The sequence below is a fragment of the Dendrobates tinctorius genome, unplaced genomic scaffold (genome assembly GCF_039654945.1).
Source record: "Dendrobates tinctorius isolate UK_male_01 unplaced genomic scaffold, ASM3965494v1 ptg000145l, whole genome shotgun sequence".
Taxonomy (NCBI): Eukaryota; Metazoa; Chordata; class Amphibia; order Anura; family Dendrobatidae; genus Dendrobates; species Dendrobates tinctorius.
The window spans coordinates 1,144,996-1,165,640 of NW_027361812.1; the positions used below are offsets into that span (position 1 = coordinate 1,144,996).

General features: G+C 44.9%; 1 protein-coding gene across 1 annotated transcript in view; it reads left to right on the top strand.

Moving 5' to 3' along the window:
* The first annotated feature begins 19,010 nt into the window (after positions 1–19,010).
* RCBTB1 (RCC1 and BTB domain containing protein 1) overlaps positions 19,011–20,645 on the top strand; it is a 69,302-nt gene continuing 67,667 nt past the window's right edge. Inside the window, exon 1 of the mRNA XM_073546084.1 lies at positions 19,011–19,216. Coding sequence (XP_073402185.1) covers positions 19,055–19,216 — 162 coding nt within the window. The 5' untranslated portion in view covers positions 19,011–19,054. The remainder of the gene's footprint in view (positions 19,217–20,645) is intronic.

Here is a 20,645-nt window from a genome sequence, read left to right on the forward strand (position 1 = left end):
TTGTTTCAGCAAATTTTGCATTTAGAAAGGTCGAACAGTGCTCCTTCCCAGCCCTGCCTGGGAAGGGAAGGAGTGCTATTTGACTTTTTGAATGCAAAATTTGCTGGAATAATTAGTGGATGCCATGTCGTGTTTGAAAAGCCCCTGATGTGCCTAAACAGTGGAAACATCTCCCAAATGACACCATTTTGGAAACTAGACCCCTCAGGGAACTTATCTAGATGTGTGGTGAGCATTTTGAACCCCCAAGGGGGGAAGTTTATAACGCTCGGGCGTGAAAATAAAAAAAAAATCATATTTTTTCCACAAACATGGCTTCACAGATGTTGATAACATTGAGCAGTGAAAAAAAAATCACGTTTTTCCCACATAAATGTTATTTTAGCCACAAATATTTTATTTTGACAAGGGTAACAGGAGAAAATTTGTTAAGAAATTTCTCCTGAGTAGGCAGATACCCCATATATGGGGGCAAACTACTGTTTGGGCACACGACAGAGCTCATGAAAACAGGAGTGACGTTTTGGAACACAATCTGTGATGGAATGATCTGTAGTGGTCAGGTCACGTTTGGAGAGCCCCTGATGTGCCTAAACAATGGAAACCCCCACAAGTAACCCCGTTTTGGAAACTAGACCCTTCACGGAAATTATCTGGATGTGTGGTGAGCACTTTGAATCCACAGGTGTTTCACAGAATTTTACAACATTGATCTGTGGAAAAGGAAAAAAAATATATTTTTCACCCAAAAATGTTGATCTAGCCCCAAATTTTTTCATTTTCACAAGGATAGCAGGAGAAAATGGACCTGCAAATTTGTTGTGCAATTTCTTCTGAGTACGCTGACACCCCATATGAGGTTGAAAACTATTTTTGAGGTACAGTCCCCAGCTCAAAAGGGAAGAAGCGCCATATTGGACTTCAGATTTTGCTGGACTGGTTGGAGGGTGCCATGACACCCTCACATGATCTCGTGAAGTCATTATTGCCCTCTACTCCTCTTTGGTCAGACCTCATCTGGAATAATGTGTCCAGTTTTGGGCACCGCATTTTAAAAAAGACATCAACAAACTGGAGGAAGTTCAGAGAAGAGCGACCAGAATAGTGACGGGTCTGCAAACCCTGTCTTATGAGGAAAGGTTGCAGGATTTGGGAATGTTTAGTTTGCAAAAGAGAAGACTGAGAGGAGACTTAATAGCTGTCTGCAAATATCTCAAGGGCTGTCACATTGTAGAAGGATCATCTTTATTCCCATTTGCACAAGGAAAGACTGCAATGACAAGCAATGGGATAAAGCTGAGTGGGAAGAGACACGTATTAGATCTTAGAAAAACGTTTTGACAGTGAGGGTGAACAATGAGTGGAACAGGCTGCCATGAGAGGTGGTTATTTTCACGCCCGGTCTTCAAAGTGCTCACCACACATCTAGATAAGTTCTTTGGGGGGTCTAGTTTCCAAAATGGGGTCACTTGTAGGGGGTTTCCACAGTTTAGGCACATCGGGGCTCTCCAAAGGCAGCATGACACCCGCAGACCATTCCATCAAAGTCTGCATTCCAAAACGTCACTACTTCCCTTCCGAGGCCCGACGTGTGCCCATACAGTAGTTTTTTCCCACATATGGGGTGTCAGCGTACTCAGGACAAATTGGACAACAACTTTTGGGGTCCAATTTCTCATGTTACCCTTGGGAAAATAAAAAAATTGGGGACTAAAAGATCATGTTTGTGGAAAAGATATGATTTTTTTATGATCACGCCCGGGTGTTATAAACTTCTGCGAAGCCCTTGGGGGTTCAAAGCTCTCACCACACATCTAGATAAGTTCCTTGAGGGGTTTAGTTTCCAAAATGGTGTAATTTGTGGGGGGTTTTCACTGTTTTGGTACATCAGGGGCTTTCCAAACGCGACATGGTGTCCGATCTCAATTCCAGTCAAAAAAGTCAAATGGCGCTGCTTCCCTTCTGAGCTCTGCCATGCGCCCAAATAGATATTTACTGCCACATATGGGGTATCAGCGTACTCAGGACAAATTGCGCAATAACTTTTGGGGTCCTGTTACCCTTGGGAAAATAAAAATTGGAGGTGAAAAGATCATTTTTGTGGAAAAAATATGATTTTTTAATTATATGGCTGTACGTTATAAACTTCTGTGAATCCCTTGAGGGTTCAAAGTTCTCACCACACATCTAGATAAGTTCCTTTGTGGGTCTAGTTTCTAAAATAGGGTCACTTGTGGGGGGTTTCCACTGTTTAGGCACATCAGGGACTCTCCAAACGTGACATGGCATCTGATCTGAATTCCAGCCAATTTTTCATTGAAAAGTCAAACGGCGCTCCTTCCCTTCTGAGCTCTGCCATGCGCCGAAACAGTGGTTCCCCCCATATATCAGGTATCAGCGTACTCAGGACAAATTGCACAAAAACTTTTGCAGTCCAATTTCTCCTGTTACCCTTGGTAAAATAAAAAAAATTGGACCTGAAGTAATTGTTTTGTGAAAAAAAGTTAAATGTTCATTTTTTTTAAACATTCAAAAAATTCCTGTGAAGCACCTGAAGGGTTAATACACTTCTTGAATGTGGTTTTGAGCACCTTGAGGGGTGCAGTTTTTAGAACGGTGTCACTTTTGGGTATTTTCTATCATATAGACCCCTCAAAGTGACTTCAAATGTGATGTGGTCCCTAAAAATAAAATGGTGTTGTAAAAATGAAAATCGTTGGTCAAATTTTAACCCTTATAACTTCCTCACACAAAAAAATGTGGTTCCCAAATTGTGCTGATGTAAAGTAAACATGTGGGAAATGTTATTTATTAAGTTTTTTATGTGACATATCTCTGTGATTTAAGGGCATAAAAATTAAAAGTTGGAAAATTGTGACATTTTCAAAATTTTCACCAAATTTCTGTTTTTTTCACAAATAAACGCAAGATATATGAATGAAATGTTACCACTACCATGAAGTACAATATGTCACGAGAAAACGTTGTCAGAATCGCCGGGATCCATAGAAGCGTTCCAGAGTTATTACCTCATAAAGGGAGAGTGGTCAGAATTGTAAAAATTGGCCCGGTCATGAACGTGCAAACCACCCTTGGGGGTTAAGGGGTTAAACAACAACTCATCATTGGGGCTGACTGAGAAAAGACTGGAGAGGCGTTGGGGCAGGATAGTAACATGGGATACATGGTGTTTTTTTACGGTAAGTTTACACTTTTTATCTGTATGTATGGATTTTGATGACGATCCTCAGTAAAATCTGCAACACTAGGATCTGTTTGTGGATTTTGACTTCCCCATATTTCAACACGAAAATATGTTACAAGCCCTTGCTGTTCCCATAGTGAAAACAACATGCTGTAAATGTTAAAATCCACCTGATTTACACAGCATGGGTGATAACGTTGTTTCATATCGTGTCCACTTTGCTGAATTGTAATCTACTGCAGATTTTCCATCAACAAATCTGGATCTGAAATCTGCAGCACTTGTCTTGTATGGGCCACAAGTGGAGCTTCTAACAATTTTGATCAATTTAAGATATTAGACCCTTCCCTATAAACATTAGAAAAATTGGCTGAACTTGCCAATAATGTGGAAGAGAAGGACCATCCTATTAGACTACCAATGGCCATTCCTTTTGTATGCTGGGAGCTACGTAATCGCCAGAGGAGCATTGGAGCACATAAGGCCACTTTCAGTCTTCAGTTTTTAGTGTGCGAGTGGTTTTCACGGATAGCACTCGTAACTGTGATAGTCTGTGGGGCCATTAACATGTCCATGATTTTTCGCAAACCGTGTGGCTGCAGAAAATTGTGTTACCTGTCTGATTTTGATCTGAGCGTCAGATCAAAATCAGCAATGCAAATCAATTGCTCCTTGAAAAAATTTGGACTGCATCCGAGTATAGTCCATTTATCATGGACTGTCAGAATGGAGAAGGTGGAGAAGCCTTTTTTTTTTCTCCACATACGAGAAAAACTGATGATACTCGGATCAAACTCTGATCAAAATAATTGGTTAGTTTTTCTCATATGTGGAGTAAAACGGATGTCAGAATGAGGCCTAAAGCTAACATTCCACTATCAGTGGCTCTTTTATCATTTAATGCATGTGCGCACATTGCAGATTTCCTTTTGTAAAATTCTGCACTGATTCTGCCTCTCTTGGCAGAAAACACAGTTGAAATTTCACGTGTTTTTTATGCGTTTTTTTATACGGATTTGATGCTGATTTTTATGCGTTTTTGTAAGCTAAATAAAGATATATTATTTAACAAAAAAAAAGAATTGTAATGTCACTTCCTTGTTCAACCTCTTCTTTTGCATTCTCCATTGAAGACCACAATATCATTACATACCATGTTCAAATATAAAGTTTACACACACGTAACAAATATAATTTCCGTAATTTCCCCCGGGATCATTAAAGTGTATTGTATCAATGAATAATATATATATATATATATATATATATATACACACACAGTACAGACCAAAAGTTTGGAGAATGCCAAGAGTGTGCAAAGCAGTAATAAAAGCAAAAGGTGGCTACTCTGAAGAACCTAGAATATAAGACATTTATTCAGTTGTTTCACACTTTTTTGTTAATTATATAATTCCACGTGTTAATTCATAGTTTTGATGCCTTCAGAGTGAATCTACAATTTTCATAGTCATGAAAATACCGTATTTTTCGCTTTATAAGACGCTCCGGATTATAAGACGCACCACAATTTTTGAGGAGAAAAATAAGAAAAAAATATTTTTTAATAAAATGGTGGTGCCTCTTATAATCCTTGCATCTTATTGCTTACCGGGGTTGGTGGCTGCGGTGTAGAGGGGTCCCAGGCTCGCTGCTGGAGGAGGCAGGCGTGGAGTGATGCTGCAGGTCGCATTCAGGGATGAGGGGGGGCTCCGATGTGTGCTGTTGCTGCTGCAGAGTCTTGTGCTGGTGTCAGGTTTCTCCACTTGTCCGGCGGTTGGAAGCCGGTGCTGCGGGTGCTCCGGTGCGGCGTTGTGTGCCCATCGATGCCCGGGGCTCTGCCGACATTGTTCGACAGACCAGAGCCCCAGCATTTCCTCGGTTCCCTGTATATGTGCGCTGAAGTGCCGGTAAAAAAAAAATGGCCGCCGGCGCGTGCGCAGATGGGATCTCGGGACCCACCTCTCGAGAGATGAGATTTCAAATCTCATCTCTCGAGAACTGGGTCCCGAGATCCCATCTGCGCACGCGCCGGCGGCCATCTTTTTACCGGCACACAGGGAACTGAGGAAATGCCGGGGCTCTGGCCTGTCGCTCAATGTTGGCAGAGCCCCGGGCATCGACGGGCACACAACGCGGCACCGGACACACCCGCAGCAGCGGCCAGCAACCGCCGGACGCCCCCGATCACAGCCTAGGTAAGGCATGTCCGCTTTGTAAGACGCACCCCTGTTTTCCCCCCAAATTTTGGGGGAAAAAAAGTGCGTCTTACAAAGCGGAAAATACGGTAAATAAAGAAAACTCTTTGAATGAGAAGGTGTCCAAACTCTTGGTCTGTACTGTATATATATATAGTGGTTATATATACACTCACTGGCCACTTTATTAGGTACACCATGCTAGTAACGGGTTGGACCCCCTTTTGCCTTCAGAACTGCCTCAATTCTTCGTGGCAGAGATTCAACAAGGTGCTGGAAGCATTCCTCAGAGATTTTGGACCATATTGACATGATGGCATCACACAGTTGGCGCAGATTTGTCGGCTGCACATCCCTGATGCGAATCTCCCGTTCCACCACATCCCAAAGATGCTCTATTGGATTGAGATCTGGTGACTGAGGAGGCCATTTGAGTACAGTGAACTCATTGTCATGTTCAAGAAACCAATCTGAGATGATTCGAGCTTTATGACATGGCGCATTATCCTGCTGAAAGTAGCCATCAGATGCCTGTTCTTAGCTGAGAGGAGTGGTACCCAGTGTGGTCTTCTGCTGCTGTAGCCCATCTGCCTCAAAGTTCGACGCACTGTGCGTTCAGAGATGCTCTTCTGCCTACCTTGGTTGTAACGGGTGGCAATTTGAGTCACTGTTGCCTTTCTATCAGCTCGAACCAGTATGCCCATTCTCCTCTGACCTCTGGCATCAACAAGCCATTTCCGGCCACAGAACTGCCGCTCACTGGATTTTTTTTCTTTTTCGGACCATTCTCTGTAAACCCTAGAGATGGTTGTGCGTGAAAATCCCAGTAGATCAGCAGTTTCTGAAATACTCAGACCAGCCCTTCTGGCACCAACAATCATGCCACGTTCAAAGGCACTCAAATCACCTTTCTTCCCCATACTGATGCTCGGTTTGAACTGCAGGAGATTGTCTTGACCATGTCTACATGCCTAAATGCACTGAGTTGCCGCCATGTGATTGGCTGATTAGAAATTAAGTCTTAACACACAGTTGGACAGGTGTACCTAATAAAGTGGCCAGTGAGTGTGTGTATATATATATATATATATATATATATTTATATGTATGTGTTATACCAAGCCTGAGGTTTAGTAATGAATAGGTGTCAGCCAGATACCCTCATTAATAAAATGGTAAAAAGAGTTAAGACACACACACACAAAATCTGCGTGAAGCGCAATATCGGTTACATTTTCAAAAAATGTATTTAAAAAAAATTGCTTGAGCTCCCGCTTAATTTTCTTAACCAGCAGAGGGAAATCCAATTATTGAGGGCTGATGTTAATATTCTTGGAAGGAACCAATGGCCATAAAGGTTTCCAGGCTGTTAATAACAGCTCCCAAATGTCTGCTTAGCCTTTACTGGCTAGTTTACAGGGGAAACCCAGAAAAAAATGACATGGGGCCCCCCTATAAAATCGTACCAGCAAAGGCTAGGCAGACAGCTGTGGGATGATATTAACAGCCTGGGAAAGGGGCTAAAAACATCAGCTCTCAGTCGCCCCAGAAATGGCGCATCTTATAGATGCGCCAATTCTAGCACTTAGCCTTGTTCTTCCCACTTGCCCTGTAGCGGTGGCAAGTGGGATAATATTTGTAGGGTTGATGTCACCTGTGTATTGTCTGGTGACATCAAGCCCACGGATTAATAGTGGAGAAGCGTCAATAAGACACTTATCCATTACTAATCCTATAGTTATATGGTAAATAAAGACACAGCCAGAATAAAGTTATTTAATTGAAATAATCACAGGCTCCTTTATTGAATCTTAATTTACCATACTTACTGCATCGCCTAATCCCCGACTCCCTCGATCTCCTGCAACAAAAATAAAATAATAAACCAACATATATACTCCCTGTCCAACGTAGACCATTTACTGAGTGTCCCACGGCGATCACATGTGTAGAACAGTCACATCAAGAGACGTGACTGCTCTCCCCAGCCTCCGATGATACACTGACAAGAAATAATAGCTCCTGCAGTGTATCACTGAGAGTTTACCGGAGTTCGTGCGCTCACGGCATCACTGCATGAGAGTTTTCTCACGCAGCGGTGCCGCAAGTGACAGCACAAACTCGTGACCTCTCATGGCGGTGCAGTGATGCACTGACAGGAGGTAATCCTCCCGCAGTGTATCACCGGCGGCCAGGTAGAGCAGTCAAGAACTAGTCTGAACTAGTGCATGCCAAAAACAACTCACATAGCAAATAAAGAAAAAGGCTGCACTAAATCGCATTAAAGCAAGTTGATGTGGAACATATGAAGTGTGTATAGCATAATGGCTTTTGAAATTTACGAAAATGAGAAGCTTAGCACAAAATTTGTTTTTGTTTCTGTAACATGTTTTCTGCTGATATGATTTTCTTCCATAAACAGAGAATGAATGCGCGCCCTGCCAGGTCTAAAGCGTCTGTTCCTACATTAAACATGTGATCACCAGAGGAAACAGGATGCTGAAGCCGCGTCCTGTATGTTCCGCACAGAAAACAATCACAATGAACATCTCCTGACTACCCTGTAACGTGTGGCATAAAAACATAGGATCAGACAAAACTTACCAATAAAAATACCAATAAATTCCCTAACCTCATACAAAAGATAATAGAAAGATAGTACAACGCCAATAACCCCTTCCCGACAGGGCAATTTACTGTTATTGTGACATAATTTTTTTTCCTCCCCTTCTTCCAGGAAGCATAACTTTTAATTTTTCCCTTGATATAGTTGTATTATTTTCTGTGGGGTGAGTTGTAGTTTTTAAAGACGTGATTCATTTTATCATATGATGGATGAAATGAAAAACAAGAAAAAAAACGCCAAGTGCCCCGAAAATGCAAAAAAAAAAGCACAATTCCCCAAATGTTTTTGGGGTTTTGCTTTTACTGCAGTAATTATACAGAAAAATGACCTGGCAAAATGATTCTCCAGGTCAGTATGATCTCAGGGATACCAAGCAGGCGTAGCTAATGCATAAGCTCTGTATCTCATTTGTGATGTTAGTTAGTTACATGTTTCACTTAGTGCTCAATAAAGAAGATGTTATGCTTTATGCATGTGGCTGGACTATGATGCTTTTTTGGATCCACATTGGAATGCTACACAGAGGTAGAGTCCGTGCCCTGGATTAACCCTGTCAACAGCCGGGGAACCGGTACACATTGCTTTTTGGACTAATTAGGCTAGTTTCACAATAGCGTTTACGGCTGCCGCTAAGCCCCGCCCCCTGCCACGCCTCCGCCGGTAGCTCCGCTACATGCGTCCTGCGTCCCCTATCTTTAGCACTGGGGATGCAGGCCGTGCGCAGTATGCGTTTGACGGCGCATGCATCCTTTTGACGCTGCGCCGAGCGCACCAAATTGCAACCTGTTGCGTTTGGCGCTGGTCGGCGCAGCGTCAACAGGATGCATGTGCCGCCAAACGCATACTGCGCATGGCCTGCGTCCACAGTGCTAAAGATAGGGGACGCAGGACGCATGCAGCGTCATGCGTCCATAGGCGGCGCTACCGGCGGAGGCGCGGCAGGGGGCGGGGCTTAGCGGCGGCCGTGCACAGCCCGATGCTGCGGCCGTAAACGCTAATGTGAAACTAGCCTTAATTTCATATTTTGATCAAATCAGACTTTTACAGACATGAAGATACCACATACATTGGGTGAAATCACCATTGAACACATCACCAATTTTCTAAGTAACGTATTTTCCGGCGTATAAGACGACCCCCAACTTTTCCATTTAAAATATAGAATTTGGGGTATACTCTCCGTATAAGTCGGGGTTCATCTTCTACACGGTGTGTCGTCTTATACGGCATATGCAGAGCTCTGCGGTCGCCGCATATGGTGCGGGGAAAGGTCCCGATGATGAGGTGCCTCACCTGGAAGATGTAAGTGAATCAAGCCCGCCCTTGTATCCTATTATCTCCTTCTTTCACCAGTCCAGCCCGCCCTTCTCTGCCTTTCAAATCTCAAAAGGATGGACGTGTAGCGGCGCCTGCGCTGCTTCACTTCCATCCCTGCGAGGTTTGAAAGGCAGAGAAGGGCAGGCCAGACGGGTGAAAAGAAGGAGCGGCTTCATTTCCATCCTCCGGAGACTTGAGAGGCAGAGAAGGGCGAGCCTCAAATCCTTAAATCTCTTAACACTCCATGATTATCAGTGCATGTAGTGAAGTCAGTATGTGTGGAGCAGGCACAAGAGCTTCACAATGGGCAGATGCTGGCATTTTTATACAGCTAACATCAGTGATTGGCGATAGCTCAGGCCACTCTTGTTAAGGCCTTAGAAGGAACCCGTCAGCAGGATTGTGCTCCGTAACCTACAGTGTCAGGTTGGTGCCATCATACTGATAAAATGATACCTTGGTTGATGAAATCCAGCTTGTGGTTGTTGTTTAATCTTTATTTTCAGTTTTGAGTTAATGATATTCCCGTGCTCCGGGGCGGCCTGTGGGGGGGGGCCATCTTTTTAATACATTTATAAGGGACCTTGTAGAGGGCATACAGAGTGCAATTTCAATATTTTTATGATACCAAACAAAATGTACAGCAAAATCTTAGGTAGAACTGTCACTGAAGAAGACTTGGGTGTACTGGTGGGAAGCAAACTCACCTTTTGTGACCAGTGCAAGGCAGCTACTGCCTAGGCAAATAAAATTGGCATCTTTCAGTAGGCTGATACCTTGATATCTGCAATCTGATATTTTATTCCTGAGAAATTCACTTTTTCCTTAATAAGTAAATGAGCTCTTAAGATCTATGGGCCACAGATCTCCATAACAGCAGGGGTGTAAGGAACACAGAGGTTGTGACCAGTTTATATACTTGCATCGATCATTCCTAGGGTCTGGATGCGGTTCGTCTCTTCCTGGGGGCCTCCGACCTGGACAGCCCTCTGTGTGAGCTGATCATTGAGTTGGTGCGCTATATCCTCACCCACACCACAACGTCTTTGTCTTCAAGGATGTTTTCTACTTACAGAGGCGCGGCACGGCCATTGGCGCGGCCTGTGCGCCCTCGTACGCTAATCTCTTTCTGGGCGCCTGGGAGAGATTCATTTTTGGCGACGGGGGCCCACAGGCCGCCTCCCATGTTCTGTGCTGGTATCGCTATATTGATGACATATTGTTGTTGTGGGATGGGGGGGCCGCACCGGCTCGATGATTTCATGAAGACGCTTAATGACAACAAATTTAACATACGACTTACGTATACTTTTAACAACTCTACGATTGATTTCCTGGACGTCCGTCTGGAGGTCGACCTTGATCGACGTATCCAGACGGATGTCTTCAGGAAACCAACATCAGTCAATTCATTGTTACACGCGTCCTCAGCACATGATCCGGCCACCATTAGGGCTGTCCCGGTTGGACAGTTCCTAAGGATGAGACGAATCTGCTCCACAGACACCAGATTCGAGGCACAGGCCTCGGATCTTAAAGATCGATTTCACACACGCGGATATAGCCGCAGATGTGTGAAAACTGGGTACAACCGAGCAAGAAAAACTCCTCGTAATCATCTTTTGAATCCCACAAAAAGAAATACCAGGGTAGATTTTGAGGGCCCTATAAGGTTTATCCTCACCTTCAACCATGAGTGGGAAAATATACGCACCATCCTCAAAAAACACTGGCCAATCTTGGAATCTGACCCGACCCTGGGGTCTGTTTTAGGTACCTTTCCCAGTATGACATCTAGGAGATCTAAAAATCTTGGAGATCTCCTAGTAAAAAGCCATTACACTCAAGCTCCTAATACCTTTTTGGGTACGTACACCCCACAGGTCGGCTGTTTTCCATGTGGTCACTGCGTGGCTTGCGCCAATGTCCTGCGCTGCTCTACGTTCTCCTCTGCAGATGGCTCCAGAGACTTTTCTATCAGACAACGTATTTCTTGTGGGACTACTAATGTTATATATTATGCCATCTGTCCGTGCCCCAATATCTACGTTGGTCTCACTACTAGGGAGCTCCGGGTTAGGGTTCGGGAGCATGTGCGGGATATTGGCGCAGCAAGGACAGTGACGGATGAGAGAGAATTGAAGGCGATTCCTCTGCACTTTAGGGTCCATCACAATTGCGATGCCAAGCTATTAAGTGTCAGAGGCATTGAGGCCCTCCACCTTGGGATCAGAGGTGGAGATAATAAAAAACTTCTCGCCCAAACGGAAGCCAGGTGGATTGTATTGCTCGACACGGTTGCACCTAATGGTTTGAATGAATCTTTAAGTTTTGCCCCATTTCTGTAAAAATCAGCTTCCCTCAATCCTTGCGGCGTCCTCTGTATTCCCCGTTTTTTTCCCACCCACACTAATCTATCCCCGATTCCGAGGGTGTGTATGTGTGTTTTTTTAATTCTATGTTTTTAACTTGTTTTTATTTTATTGTTTTTTCCATTACCAGTGATTATCTTGATGTCCCCACATTTCCATTCATTTAGCCCTGGTGGGACTCTGAATTAACCATCTGAATATAAAGGATTTTGGATCTTTCTATGCGGAGGAAACAGACATTCCATTTATGATCTTTTGTGGGATTATTGTCATATTTGCACTAGCTCTTATTGTCTGTGACTGTTTTACATTATTTAAATTGCATTGCATTTGTATTGCTGGTATTTTGTAATGTATTGATACTATTTATGTGTCTGATGACCGCAACTAATGTAAGCCTGAGCATATTTCCCTCCTTCTTCCTTTCCTTATATATCATTTCCCATTCTATGTCCCCATTATATGACGGTGACGGTGCGCATGGCAGTGTTTCCGTCAGGGCTCTGTCTGTGTTGGGGTGTCTCTACGTTGCGGGTACCTCACACAGGGTTAATCCCTGTGGTGGATTCCGTGCAAGTGACGCCTCTGATGCATGCAGAGGCGCCTTCGGCACACTGCGCATGCGCCGTTTGGTTCACCGCCATTGGTCACATATAATCATGTGACCTAGGTCATGGGGTTACTTGAAGGTCCTGTTCGGATCCTCCGTCACTTCCCCTTGAGAAAGCGGCCCTGCTTGGCCGCGAAACGCGCGTCGGGGAGCTTCACACCTTCCCTCCGGTGCCTGCTGTCCCTCTCTGGTAAGCTTGACAGTCTGCTCTATGGCTCACTGAGTGCTTGATTGTAGTGAACGCTGAGTGCGTCCTCCGCTACCTCTACTGTGATCCTATTGCACTTAATACTGTCTGGTCTGACTTGCTTTAGTTCACTTTATTGATTTACGGTTTACTGAGCGCTTTATTCTAGTGAACGCTTGGTGTGTTCAGCGCTATCCTTTCTCTGATTTTTGTGTACTTAACACCGTCTGGCCTGACCTGTTTTAGCTTACCTTACTAATATTGATTACATATTAGGTTTGTTACATACGTGAGAGGCACGGTGGTATTTTGGGGTTAGCCTCCTTCTCTGAACTCTAACTGGTATCTATGTATTTATAATAAAATATTAGGAATTTTTTATGAAATAAAATTTTATATTTTCCTTAAGACACTTTTTTTTTTTTTTTTTTTACTTGGTATGGATAGTTTCACATTAGCGTTTATGGCCGCCGCTAAGCCCTGCCCCCTGCCGCGCCTCCGCTGGTAGCTCAGCCTACGGATGCATGACGCTGCATGCGTCCTGCGTCCCCTATCTTTAGCACTGGGGACACAGGCCGTGCACAGTATGCGTTTGGCGGCGCATGCGTCCTTTTGACGCTGCGCAGAGCGCACCAAATTGCAACCTGTTGCGTTTGGCGCTGGTCGGCGCAGCGTCAACAGGACGCATGTGCCGCCAAGCGCATACTGCGCATGGCCTGCATCCCCAGTGCTAAAGATAGGGGTCACAGGTACTTTTCTAAGTACCGTATACAGTGGGGCAAAAAAGTATTTAGTCAGTCAGCAATAGTGCAAGTTCCACCACTTAAAAAGATGAGAGGCGTCTGTAATTTACATCATAGGTAGACCTCAACTATGGGAGACAAACTGAGAAAAAAAAATCCAGAAAATCACATTGTCTGTTTTTTTTTCATTTTATTTGCATATTATGGTGGAAAATAAGTATTTGGTCAGAAACAAAATTTCATCTCAATACTTTGTGATATATCCTTTGTTGGCAATGACAGAGGTCAAACGTTTTCTGTAAGTCTTCACAAGGTTGCCACACACTGTTGTTGGTATATTGGCCCATTCCTCCATGCAGATCTCCTCTAGAGCAGTGATGTTTTTGGCTTTTCGCTTGGCAACACGGACTTTCAACTCCCTCCAAAGGTTTTCTATAGGGTTGAGATCTGGAGACTGGCTAGGCCACTCCAGGACCTTGAAATGCTTCTTACGAAGCCACTCCTTCGTTGCCCTGGCGGTGTGCTTTGGATCATTGTCATGTTGAAAGACCCAGCCACGTTTCATCTTCAATGCCCTTGCTGATGGAAGGAGGTTTGCACTCAAAATCTCACGATACATGGCCCCATTCATTCTTTCATGTACCCGGATCAGTCGTCCTGGCCCCTTTGCAGAGAAACAGCCCCAAAGCATGATGTTTCCACCACCATGCTTTACAGTAGGTATGGTGTTTGATGGATGCAACTCAGTATTCTTTTTCCTCCAAACACGACAAGTTGTGTTTCTACCAAACAGTTCCAGTTTGGTTTCATCAGACCATAGGACATTCTCCCAAAACTCCTCTGGATCATCCAAATGCTCTCTAGCAAACTTCAGACGGGCCAGGACATGTACAGGCTTAAGCAGTGGGACACGTCTGGCACTGCAGGATCTGAGTCCATGGTGGCGTAGTGTGTTACTTATGGTAGGCCTTGTTACATTGGTCCCAGCTCTCTGCAGTTCATTCACTAGGTCCCCCCCGCGTGGTTCTGGGATTTTTGCTCACCGTTCTTGTGATCATTCTGACCCCACGGGGTGGGATTTTGCGTGGAGCACCAGATCGAGGGAGATTATCAGTGGTCTTGTATGTCTTCCATTTTCTAATTATTGCTCCCACAGTTGATTTCTTCACTCCAAGCTGGTTGGCTATTGCAGATTCAGTCTTCCCAGCCTGGTGTAGGGCTACAATTTTGTTTCTGGTGTCCTTTGACAGCTCTTTGGTCTTCACCATAGTGGAGTTTGGAGTCAGACTGTTTGAGGGTGTGCACAGGTGTCTTTTTATACTGATAACAAGTTTAAACAGGTGCCATTACTACAGGTAATGAGTGGAGGAAAGAGGAGACTCTTAAAGAAGAAGTTACAGGTCTGTGAGAGCCAGAAATCTTGATTGCTTGTTTCTGACCAAATACTTATTTTCCACCATAATATGCAAATAAAATGAAAAAAAAAACAGACAATGTTATTTTCTGGATTTTTTTTTCTCAGTTTGTCTCCCATAGTTGAGGTCTACCTATGATGTAAATTACAGACGCCTCTCATCTTTTTAAGTGGTGGAACTTGCACTATTGCTGACTGACTAAATACTTTTTTGCCCCACTGTATTTCCGGCGTATAAGACGACCCCCAACTTTTCCATTAAAAATATAGAATTTGGGATATACTCTCCGTACAAGTCGGGGTTCATCTTCTACACGGTGTCGTCTTATACGGAATATGCAGAGCTCTGCGGTCGCCGCATATGGTGCGGGGAGAGGTCCCGATGACGAGGTGCCTCACCTGGAAGATGTAAGTGAATCAAGCCCGCCCTTGTATCCTATTACCTCCTTCTTTCACCAGTCCAGCCCGCCCTTCTCTGCCTTTCAAATCTCAAAAGGATGGAAGTGTAGCGGCGCCTTTGCCGCTTCACTTCCATCCCTGCGAGGTTTGAAAGGCAGAGAAGGGCAGGCCAGACGGGTGAAAGAGAAGGAGCAGCTTCATTTCCATCCTCCGGAGACTTGAGAGGCAAAGAAGGGCGAGCCGGACGGGTAAAAGGAGGTAATAGGATACAAGGGTGGGCAATGATTCACTTACACCTTCCCAGTGAGGCACCTCGTCATCGGGACTGCTCCCTGCACCATATGGGGCAACCGCAGAGCTCCGCTCATGCCGTATAAGACGACCCCCAACTTTTGAAAAGATTTTCAGGGGTTAAAAAGTTGTCTTATACGCCAGAAAATACGGTGTTTTTCTAAAGGTGCTTATTATTTACAGTATATAACACCATTAATTCCATGGTGCTGCTTTTGACATGAAATACTCACCAGATGTCGGTAACAACCCATCCAAATTACACAAGCAAAGAATTCAAACCATAGCTGTCCATAAATTAAGTTATGTGTAATAATGAAAAATGACACAGGGAAAAAGTATTGAACACGATAACTGAAAAATATGAAATACTTCGTACATAAGCCTTTGTTGGTGATGATAGCTTCAAGACGCCTCCTATATGGAGAACTAGTTGCATGCATTGCTCAGGTGTGATTTTGGCCCATTCTTCCAAGCAAACACTTTTCAAATCCTGAATGTTCCATGGGCTCCTTCTATGAATTCTGAGCTTTAGATCCTTCCATGAATTTCCTATTTAATTCAGGTCAGGTGATTGGCTGGGCCATTCTAGCAGCTTTATTTTCTTTCTCTGAAGCCAATTGAGAGTTTCCTTGGCTGTGTGTTTGGGATCATTGACTAGCTGAAATATCCACTCTTGATTCATCATCATCCTGGTAGATGGTAGCAGATTTTCATCAAGAATGTCTCGGAAAACATTTGTCCATTCATCCTTCCTTCAATTAAATGAAGTTTTCCAGTGCCGCATGGAGAAAACAGCCCCACACCATGATGTTCCCCTCCTCTAAACGTCACTGTTATGATATGCAGTGCCTTTTTGGCCTCCAAACATGATGTGCGTTATGGTATCCAAAGAGATCAATTTTGGTCTCATCTGAACAGACTATATTCTCCCAGTATTTTAGAAGCCTGTCTAAATGTTGATGAGAAAACTTTAACGTCCTTGAACATGCTTTTTGCTAAGCAATGGAGGCTTGTGTGGTGAGCTTGTATACAGGTCATGGAGGTGGAGCGCATTACTTATAGTTTTCTTTGAAACAATTGTACCTGCTAATTCCAAGTTTTTCCATAGATCTCCACAGGTGATCATTGGCTCTTGGACAACTCTTCTGATAATTCCTTTCACTTCTGTCTGAAATCTTGCGGGAAGCACCTGGTTGTGGCCAGTTTATGGTTTAGGATCTTGGTGCCGAGATCTCCATCTGCGCATGCACCGCCCCCATAGTCCACCGCACAGGAAACCGTTGAACTGCCAGGGCTCTGGCCTGTCACAAAATGTCGGCAGAGCCGGGCACCATTGAAGACTCCCGGCAGCAGCTCGCCGCACATCGGCGCACCCCCTCATCCCAGCCTGTGACCTGCAGCATCACCCCACTCCTGCCTCCTCCAGCAGCGACCCTGGGACTCCCGCTTCACTGCAGCCACCACCCCGGTAAGCAATAGAACACATGGATTATAAGCACCATCATTTTATTAAAAATTTTTTTTTTACTATTTTTCTCCTCAAAATTTGGGGTGTGTTTTATAATCCGAAAAATACCTTAAATCTCTTAACACTCCATGATTATCAGTGCATGTAGTGAAGTCAGTATGTGTGGAGCAGGCACACGAGCTTCACAATGGGCAGATGCTGGCATTTTTATACAGCTAACATCAGTGATTGGCGATAGCTCAGGCCACTCTTGTTAAGGCCTTAGAAGGAACCCATCAGCAGGATTGTGCTCAGTAACCTACAGTGTCAGGTTGGTGCCATCATACTGATAAAATGATACCTTGGTTGATGAAATCCATCTTGTGGTTGTTGTGTAATCTTTATTTTCAGTTTTGAGTTAATGATATTCCCGTGCTCCGGGGCAGCCTGTGGGGGGGGAAGCTTCATCTGGTGGTCTGATTAACTAATCACCAGTAAGGCATCTGACAGGTCACTGATCCCTCACTGACCTGCCCCCTATTTTACATAATATTATATACACATAATGGAAAAAAAACATAGGACATCATTCAAATTGCGTGGGTGGGGACAACCTTGACTGAACGCAATGAAGCACACTCCTATGCCTAAATGAGCAGGTAAGATAACGATATAATGTGCTTTTTGATAAGGATTACAGTGGCGATTTTAATGGAAAAAATAGTTAGTGATGCACATTGCTTCACTAACAATGTTCTGGGGACACTTTAGATGCTACAATGATCTGACAGGCTCCCTTTAACAGTGGGGTACCAGGGGTTAGTATTGGGCCATCTTTTTAATACATTTATAAGGGACCTTGTAGAGGGCATACAAAGTGCAATTTCAATATTTTTATGATACCAAACAAAATGTACAGCAAAATCCTAGGTAGAACTGCCACTGAAGAAGACTTGGGTGTACTGGTGGGAAGCAAACTCACCTTTAGTGACCAGTGCAAGGCAGCTACTGCCTAGGCAAATAAAATTGGCATCTTTCAGTAGGCTGATACCTTGATATCTGCAATCTGATATTTTATTCCTGAGAAATTCACTTTTTCCTTAATAAGTAAATGAGCTCTTAAGCTCTATGGGCCACAGATCTCCATAACAGCAGGGGTGTAAGGAACACAGAGGTTGTGACCACACCTATGTGGGTGAGGGACCCACTGACACCAGTGCAAACTTCAACTAGATGTGCATCCTCGGGCAAACTAGAGAAGTGTCAATTTGAGGTGCAGCAGATTCAGTTTTTGGGTCATTTGGTTCCTGCTAAAGATTTGGAGATGGATTCCGTGAAGGTACAGGCCATCCTTGATTGGGTACAAACTACTAATGTTAGAGATTTATAGAGGTTCTTAGGTTTTGCTATTATTGTAAGTTCATTAAGACCTTCTCAGTCATAGTCAAACCTCTTACTGATGAGACCAAGAAGGGTACTGACTTTTCCTCTTGGTCTGAGGCTGTTGATGCTTTTTTTCCAGTTGGTAGCAGTCACCTATCCACATGGTAGGTGGCAAGTTCTGTATCAGTGGGGGTCCACCCGCAACACCTCTATAACCCCTACTAATCACCTACTAATCACTAGTGCACACGCTGTCTCCTCTCCATTCATGCCCTATGGGTTTTGCAGGAAAATGCAGAGCAGAGCGCTCTGCAGGTCTATGGGGAAGGAACAGAGCCGCAAGTAAGCAGATGCACTGCTATTCTAAGTGGGACCGAAGACCCCCACTAATACCAAGGGCACACTGTTGTGCAACCAAGACAAGGGTGCAAGAGGTAAAGGGGGGGGAACACATTCACATCCTAACCGTGTACAATTGTGCATGGTTACAGATTCCTGACCTGCAGAAGGCCCATATACTGTTACTGCACAGAGGCCTGATTCTGTCCCTGCCTGACCTTGGCACAGGTTATCCCTCACTCTATAGAGACGTAACCACTTCATCCAACCAAAACATCCCAGGCTTCACAGACGGCATTCCCAGCGCCTGACTGCACTCTCGGGCACCACAACTTTACACCGAACTGACAGCGATTTGGCGGCTGCAGCAGCTAATACATGCTCTTATATGTCAGGGGCGGGAACAGAGCTACCAATCAGCGCCTTCCTGGAGTTTAACAGCCAATCAGCTTACGTTATTTAACCTGCTCCGTCCCTGCTTTCTTTTTTCCTCTCCTGTGGTAGAGTCCTGCTACCACGTGACATGGCATTTGCCGCGCCCCGGCCGGTGTTCGTGTGCCGACGTAGGCTGCACCAGCGAGCGCCGCGCTCCCAGCCCGCGGTGTGTGTACACTGGCGGCCGGCAAGATATGTGCTCTATCCTGAGGAGACAACCGCACCAGAGCCGGTCTCCGCGGTGAGCAAGGTAACAAGAGCTCGTCTCTATGCGCGGTGTCAGATGGCAGGAAATGCTGAGACTTGTAGTACTGCAGGTGCTGAGGGAGGTTATTGGGTCGGTCCTGTGTGCAGATCACTGTGCATTGCTGGGATCCTGCTGCAGAATGTAGGGCATAGCTGGGGGTGCAGGGGGCTTCACTCTCTCCCATTGCAGTGGCTGCATGGTCACACCATGGCCACATAGAGACTCACCACACTAAAGTGCACAAAGCAATAGACTTCTTTCTACACTGGGACTGCTTACATAGGACTGCAGCCAAGCACACAGACACCAGTGATGAGAAACTTCTGCTCCTGCCTGGAAGAAGTAACATGCTTCTATTCCTCGCACTCCCCCTTAAAGGAACCAGTTATGTCCCAGCAGCCTTCACTTTGAGTAAATTCCCTGTATAAATTTTTGTACAAATGAAGTTTTAAAAAAAGCCTTTATAGTGTCCTCGTTTGCTGTGCTAATGAGGGCTTTGCCTAGTCGATGGGGTGTTAAGCCCCCGTCACACACAGATCTCGCTAGCGAGATCGCTGCAGAGTCACACGTTTTGTGATGTAACAGCGATCTCGCCAACGAGATCTGTGTGTGACATCTATCAGCGACCGCCCCCCTGCTGGGTATCGCTGATCATTCTTGAAAGCTCTGGACTTTTTTTGGGTCTTTGGTCTCCCGCTGACCAGCACGCATCGCTGCGTGTGGCAGGCGGGACATCAGCAAGCTCGTATCCAAGGTAAACAGCGGGTTTCTAAGCGGCGCTTAGAAACCCTCTGTGTACCTTAGTTACCAGCGCGCTGGTGCAGGGAGCTGGTAACCAAGTTAAACAGTGGGTTTCTAAGTGCTGAGCGGTGCTTAGGAACCTGCTGTTTACCTTGGTTACCAGCTCCCTGCACCAGCGCGCTGGTAACTAAGGTACACAGCGACGCGCCCGCTCGTAGTCACTGGTGCTGATAGCTGGTGAAGCTGCCTGTTTGACAGCTCACCAGCGATCCTGACACATTGATATCCTTGTCGGGATCGCTGGTGAGTCGCTATGTGACGGGGCCCTTAGTCTGACGCTGGGTGTACGCTTCCTGGCTTCAGAGGCGCTCGAGTCCAGAAGCTCAGAATATGCTTTCTGGACATGGGCTCCTCTGATGCCAGGAGGAGTACACTTGGCGTCAGAGAGGAGTACATAAGCTGGGGATGACTCCGTTTGTGCACATTGTCGTCATGCCCACAGGGCATATAATATGCATCTCTGCTGTTCTTTTTAAAAGTGTGTGTATATAATATTATAATTATTCAGGCCAAGTTTTTGTATAGGAGTGGTGTCGCTACACGCTAGAGCTATGCCATCTCTGTGCAGCGTCCTAACGTATGGACAGTGGAGTGGTAACTCCCAGGTCACTATGGATAGGTTTCCACTATC